The sequence below is a fragment of the Solea senegalensis genome, linkage group LG1, assembly GCF_019176455.1.
Source record: "Solea senegalensis isolate Sse05_10M linkage group LG1, IFAPA_SoseM_1, whole genome shotgun sequence".
NCBI lineage: Eukaryota > Metazoa > Chordata > Actinopteri > Pleuronectiformes > Soleidae > Solea > Solea senegalensis.
This window is the reverse complement of record NC_058021.1, coordinates 9,151,136-9,158,516: the sequence shown is the minus strand read 5'-3', so window position 1 is coordinate 9,158,516 and position 7,381 is coordinate 9,151,136. Positions and strand designations below refer to the sequence as shown.

Here is a 7,381-nt window from a genome sequence, read left to right as displayed (position 1 = left end):
AATCCTTCTCATCCTCCGTTCCCGCGTGCTGAAGACTTCAGGCTGATCTTCTTGTCTTGTGACAACTCCGATTATGGTTGTTTGAGGTTTTTTGCACATGGTGCAGGTGCACATAAAGAGTCTTTGCTGCTCATAACATCACCTCGGTTGGCTGGTTGGTTGGTTGGTTGGTTTGTTTTGGGAGCAGGAGCTGGTGTGGAGACATGTTGTGCTTTTTAGCTCAGGTCCATTAAGGGTTAAATCAACAGCCTATAAATCATGAAACAATAATCTTCAAATGAAGTTGGCAACGTCTCGTGAATGAACCCAAAATAGAAATATAGCCAATAAAAACTCCTCCCATACCCTTGTTTAGATATGAAGATAAGAAATTTAAACACTGCTGTCTCACATTCATCTCTGATATCCTGTGTTTGTTGGCGCCTTTTATCTGTTTAATCTTGTCCTCAAAGTTGCTGCATGTTTGACCATCAACAGTTCCTCTATGAGTTACTGCTTCCTGTCAAGATGACGCCTGGCACGACAACAGCGCCTGGCAGGAAAAAGTTGCGACTGTTACTGTCAAACGCTTGAGTTTCATTTTGAAGTGTGTGTGTGTCTAATGAGACAAGAGGGCAGCTTACCCACGTCATCATGTTGGACTGAGACTTGAATCACTGGACGAGGGCGTCAGAGGCACAGCATGAGCCATTGTCCTCTCGTCCCGTGGTGCAGCGGAAACCTCTGTGCATGATCCCATTAAAATGTTTTTTGCACATTTACAAAGAAGGTTTGCACAGCGTCTGTAAGCACAAGGTGCTGTTAACATAAATCATTTGTGAGCATTTTTGCAACATTTCAGGTTTGCTTCCGCTCTTTGACACTGCTCAGCAATTTGCTCGACCTCTAATGAAATAAGATTGTGTCGTAAGATGGTTTAAAAATGGGAATGTTCTGATTGCTTTGGGATCATGACATTTCAAAGATCAACACTGTAGTTTAGTTTTTATTTAGTTTTGACTTTTTATTTTTTTAAGATGAGTTAGTTTTAATTTAGTTTTCAGAGAGGGTTTTTATTTTTTTGTCAATGCTTAGTTTTAGATTATTTTTATTCGTTTTAGTGTTAGTTTGAGTTTTTTTTGTCACATGAACTATTTGCCAAATGCAAGAAGCTCATAATAAGTATAAGTATTAAATTTAACAGTCTACAATATCAAGTTGTAACAAGTCCTTTCTGTTTGTTTTTTCTTTTTAATTAATAGATTAATTTTGCATCAATATTGTGAATATTGTTCCATATTAAAACAAGCACTTATATTTTGAAGTTATCCAATCCTTTATTTGTAAAGCACTTTCAAACAAACACAGTGGACCAAAGTGATGTACAGAATAATGGATAAAAGACAGAAGAATTAAAAAGAAGCTCACACGAGGCAATAGAGTACATATAAAAAAGGAATCACTGTGGCATATTGATATGTTTTTTACTTGACTGGCCCCTGAATGACCAGACGAGACAGTCAGTGGCCCACAGGTCATTTGAGTTTGAGACCCCTGACTTAGATGAACCAACCCAATTAACGACTCAACAAATGTTATGTTTGACTCGCATAGTCTTATGTCCACAACCTTTCGAAAATAAAATACATGTGAACCCAAAAGGATTATGTATGATATAAATTGACAAAGACTTTTTGTAAACACACAAGTAGCTATTTTTTTTAATTTCAGTAACTATAATAACCTTGTTAAGTGGTAATTGTTGTCAAATGAATATGAGAGAGAGAGACAGAGAGGATTGAGGGAGGAGATTGAGGCTGAAAGAACATCCCCTTCTAGTGTGAGGTAAGAAAAGTTTATAAAAGCACACCCATGTTTACACCTTGCCCACAGACTGCTAACAGACTCTTATGGTATCAACGCTGCAGAGAGGAAAGGTGTGGCCTGCATGTGAAGAGTGTTGGGATTTTTGGTCATCTCTGTTCATTCTGCTTTCAGAGGAACGCGTCTCCACGGATGGACCTTGTTTGAACTTGCAACCACCTTTCTCACCCTCATTTGGTTGTCAGCGACCATGTACAGTAGTGGCTACTCGCAGGTCACCAGGAACGGTCCAATGGCCCAGAAGAAGATGCAGTATCGCTCAAAGGGCAAGAGCTGCGGCTACTACATGCGCATTGTCTTCTTCTTCTCATCGCTCATTCAGTCTCTCATCATTGTGAGCCTCGTGCTCTTTCTCGTCTACGGGAAGACGCAGGACTCTGCGTCCACAGCACGCATCCAGGACCTGGAGGAGAGCTTCAGCCGACTCTCCATAGAGAACGTGGCTCTCAGGCAGCAGAGGAAAAACCTGACCAACCTACTCAACGTCACTCTGACCCAGAAGGCCCGTAATGACTGGGAGCTGAGGAGGTTCCGCTACTATGCCAACGTCTCATCAGTGATCATCCAAGATTACGACAAGAAACTGGTGAGCCAAGCTTTATTAAATGTTGTGAAATATAATTGTGAGATAATCATTTTATTGTTCTCAGAATAAGAGGCACAACAACATATTGTTTTGTCATGATTGTCACCTCGTTTGTGTTGAACCCCTTTGTAAATACAGTGTTAACACAGAAACATTAATAGTTTTTTTTTCAGTTTATATTTTACAAGCCTTTTTTTTCTTCTATGAACAGCAACAATGCTCTACCAATTTGTTCATGTGCAATGCCTCCCCACGTTATCCGTGTGACTGCACACAACGAAGTAAGTGAAATCATAGTTATCTGTAATTAAATACATTTTCTCATAAGATTTATACTATTCCTAAATTCTAAAAAAAAGTAATACACCTGTTTACTTATTTCCCTTTTTCTAGAGTTATTATTATTATTTAAACATATCCATTTTTCAGTTTCAGTTCCAGACAACTGTAACTGTGGGATGTTGGTTGAGCGGCTGAAAGCCCGGCTTGAGTTGGTAGATTCCAACTTCACCCAAACGGTGAGAAAGATGAGGATAGAAATGGACCAGACAGCCAAAGAGAGGGACTTCATCAACCTGGAGGTCATTCGTCTGAGGAGGGACAAATCCACACAAGAAAAGGAGTTGCAGTTCCAGAAAGAAAAATGTAAAGATCAATTTTTCCAGTCTTTGAGCGGCGTCTTCAATGTCTCCAAGGCTTTACTTGAAAAGATAGACTCCCTCTTCCCGGTACACCTTGCCTTCCAGCTTACCTGCCCAAAACAGAGGGAGCACCTGGAACAGATCCGCACTAACTGCACCAGCCTGTCCAGAGATGTAGAGAACAAGCTTCAGAATTACCTGGACCTTGTCGGGGGCCAGGTGTCCGACATCCAGGCCGAGAACAGTCGCTTGAAGGCAGAGAACTGGCGGCTGTCTGAGGATTACCGCTGGTGCACCCAGAACCGCACAGGCCAGATCAAAGAGCACAATCAGAAATTAAGCACCCTTCAGCTGAAGCATGATCAGGAAAAGGAGAGACTCCTGATGGACAAGATGAAGTTAAATGGAGAGATACAAGTCCTGGAAAACAACGTCAAATATAAAAATAAAGAAGTTGATCATCTCACTCAACAAATCAATTACCTCAACATGTCCTGCAGGGTAAGAAAATATCTTATCACTTAATCATGTCATCAGCTCTGCAGCAGTGTCAGCACTGCACACTTCACACACATATATGTATATGTATATACATATTTATATTTTTACAAATGTATAATCGAGATGTAAAGTGCTATGGCATTTTTAGAATCAAGGAATCAGGGTGTTACATTTTTAAACATTAAAAATAAAGTCAAAACTCAATATAATGATGGTGTGTCAATTCAAAACAATTAAATATGTGGTTATTGTAATTTTCTACATATTAACAGTGCTCTCTTCTTATTTTAGGCAGTAGCTGGACAAGGAGGTTTACTAAAGCCTGGGTGGGGCTTAGCTGGGGGTGGTCAGCTTGGTAGGACAAGTTCAGGTGGGTTAGGTTCAAACCTTGGCTCCTCTGGATTAGGATTGAATAAATTTGGATCATCTGGGTTAGGTTCTTCAAGCTCGTCCTTGTCATCACCTGGGTCTAGTTCAAGTTTAGGCTCCACTGGGTTAGGTTTGAATAAATTTGGATCAAATGGATTAGGCTCCTCAAGCTCATCTTCTTTCTCGTCACCTGGGTCTAGTTCAAATTTAGGATCCACTGGATTAGGATTAAATAAATTTGGATCAAATGGGTTAGGCTCCTCAAGCTCATCCTCCCACTTGTCACCTGGTTCAAGTTCAAGCCTTGGCTCCACTGGATTAGGATTGAATAAATTTGGATCAACTGGGTTAGGGTCCTCAAGCTCATCCTCCCACCTGTCACCTGGTCTAGTTCAAGCCATGGCTCCACTGGATTAGGTTTAAATAAATTTGGATCAAATGGGTTAGGCTCCTCAAGCTCATCCTCCCACTCGTCACCTGGTTCAAGTTCAAGCCTTGGCTCCACTGGATTAGGATTGAATAAATTTGGATTAAATGGGTTAGGCTCCTCAAGCTCATCCTCCCACTCGTCATCTGGTTCAAGTTCAAGCCTCCACTGGATTAGGATTGAATAAATTTGGATCAAATGGGTTAGGCTCCTCAAGCTCATCCTCCCACTCGTCACCTGGTTCAAGTTCAAGCCTTGGCTCCACTGGATTAGGATTGAATAAATTTGGATCAACTGGGTTAGGGTCCTCAAGCTCATCCTCCCACCTGTCACCTGGGTCTAGTTCAAGCCTTGGCTCCACTGGATTAGGATTGAATACATTTGGCTCCGCTGGGTCAGGACTCAATAAGCAAGGATCAACTGGGGGAGGCTTATCTAGTTTTGGATCAGCCAGCTCAAATCCAGGTCTTAGTTCAAGTGGGTTAGGATTAAATAAGCAAGTACTCAATGGAAAAGGCTCATCAACCCTTGGGACTTCATCCTCTGGCTCAACTGGGTCAAGTCCAAACTTTAGCTTAAGTGGGATAGGCTCAAATAAGCCAACATCAAATGTGAAAAGTTCCCCAGGCTTGGGTTCATCTTCTGGTTCAACTGGAGCGACAAGCAAAACTGGGTCAACCAATTCTGGACTCTCATGGTTGGGGTTGGGGTTAGGGATTAGTAACTCAGGGCAAAGTAAGACAGGAAGTGGAACAGCAAGTGGAACAGGGAGAGGAACATCAAGTGGCAGCAGTAATGGTGGGACTGGTGCAGGACGGATAAGTGGACTTGGAGGTGGCTCTGGTAAGAAGACGTACTTTTGATAATGAGTAGGATTGTCTGCAGTGTAGTATTTTTTAGATAAATCACTTTTTGCTATATAGCTCAAGCAAAACTATGTACTGCAAGGTCAATATACAAATGTATTACATGTATTAAAACATCTCTTCTCTTATTCTTAATCCAACAGTCAATGTTGCTCAGCACCTTCAAACTCTGCAGCTTCTCATCAACCCACCTGGGCCAGAGTGAGTATGACGTGCCACTAGCTCTAGGTTTACAGTGAATGCGTGGTTTTAACTTTGTGTGGAGACATGTTGTATTTTTGGAATTGAATATTAGTCATGTCCTTCCATCGTTTATCTGCCATTGAGCCAATGAGAGGTGAGGGGAGTTGAGTGGCAGGGTAAAGCGTTAGTCACCTAGCCAACGTACAGAGACAAACACTCACACTCACATACACAGATTGAATGCCATGACAAAACTACAGTTTATTAGTCCATGTCTGTAAAATGACTTCCGTACCCTCCCAGTCTTCCACCTGTCAGATCACAAGAATATATTTAATAATTTACTAAGCAGATTTTATTGAAAGAGAAGACACTTGTGCATTTATGAGGTACTGTTGTCATGGATCAATACATATTTGTTCTTCTCCTGTCACGTTTGTTGCAATCAAGTCTCTCTTTTTTCTTTCTTTCTTTCTTTCTTTCTTTCTTTCTTTCTTTCTTTCTGCAGGGAGAAAGAAGATCACTTCAGAATGTATGGTTAGTCCTTCTCGTCTTGATGAGCCAAATGATTACAAATAATCAAATCAGATGTTTATCCTTCCTTCTGTTAAACACAGCTAACTATATGGTCATCATATTGACTTCATGCATTGTATATCAATATCTTTACTGTGTAACATGTCCTGTGTCTGTTTATAATCTATAAGAGCATGTATAAGAGTAAGTGGAATAACGTTTGCACTTTTGAACGTGAAATGTAAATTGGTGTTACTGGTTTCTGTGTGCACATGTGCACACTGTTAAAGCACAGGTCGAACTTTAACAGTGTAAATAAATCAAACCTTTGTATTAACGTAAGCACATCAGCTGTGCCTGTCTCTTCTTTATAAACAAAGCTATTTACAATATTAACTCTGTTCGGACAAGGAAATCACTGTTTGTCACTGTGTGCGTCACCTATTGTGTGGCTAAATGTCCACTGATGACTTTTGCGACCCCTCCTGTGATGTTTCGAGCGAGATTTACTGGCACCGCGATTTAATCCATCTAACATGTTTATGTTTACCTGCCAACCTGTCAGCAGGCAGACGGACGCAGCCGGGAGGAACCTTTGGAAACACTCTTGTATACGGTTCCAACAATGCGCCATCACTTAAACTGTAAAGAACACGGATATCCATGATCCAAGTGAAATCCAAACATAGTTCTTATTAAGAATAGATGACTGTTCTGATCTTTTCCTAAAACAAACAACACACACAACGAGAACTTTTATTCAGCTCAGCTCAATGCGGTTGTATTTCGGTGAATTTTTTTGTTTTTATTCAAATTTGGTGAATTTCAATAAAAACCAAACTGAAAAAAAAAACAATGAACACAATAAGCAAACAAAAAAAGATGCACGTTCGAATCTTAAAAGACAATACTGTTTTTATGCAGAATTCAAAGAATTAGTCAATCAACAGGTGCATTTAGTTTCACAATAGAGCAGGGGAGGCCAACCACTCACCACCAAAGAGCCACATCATCCACACAGGCACACATGAACATCCCTCCATCCCTTCCTCTCACTCTCTCTCTGTCCAGATTTACTGTAAACGTCACACACCAACGACATGACAGAATGGCTTGCCATTTCGTTAACAAAACAATATAAACTCTCCCATTCGTTTTGCTGTGCATTTTTCAGAGCGAACTTGACACAAATTGTTTACTCAACAACGAGCTTTTCCCTCGCGCATGTGCACGTTTGATATTGAACATTACAAAACAACTCACTCGCAACTCTGTACCAATGTTTCTTAAGTAATATCCGAAGAGACTCGTTATAGGCAACCTGCAGTTTCTGCACGCTGGCTTTTTGTAAAAAAAAAAAAAAATCCACATTTGAGTCAGGCATTGTGTTAGTTACATATCGGGTAAGAGAATGACTTGATGCAAATTT

General features: G+C 40.6%; 1 protein-coding gene across 2 annotated transcripts; it reads left to right on the top strand.

Moving 5' to 3' along the window:
- Nucleotides 1-1,852: 1,852 nt before the first annotated feature.
- plvapa (plasmalemma vesicle associated protein a) lies at nt 1,853-6,294 on the top strand. Of its 2 annotated transcripts, XM_044043280.1 has the most exons (8): nt 1,853-2,449; nt 2,661-2,730; nt 2,879-3,591; nt 3,883-4,211; nt 4,403-4,498; nt 4,590-5,230; nt 5,397-5,454; nt 5,945-6,294. In XM_044043280.1, exons 1-8 carry the CDS (start codon nt 2,054-2,056, stop codon nt 5,976-5,978), a joined length of 2,337 nt encoding a protein of 778 aa, XP_043899215.1. In that variant the 5' UTR covers nt 1,853-2,053; the 3' UTR covers nt 5,979-6,294. The 2 variants fall into 2 exon arrangements, with proteins under 2 accessions (XP_043899215.1, XP_043899225.1); XM_044043290.1 differs by lacking the exon at nt 4,403-4,498.
- The last annotated feature ends 1,087 nt before the right edge of the window (nt 6,295-7,381 follow it).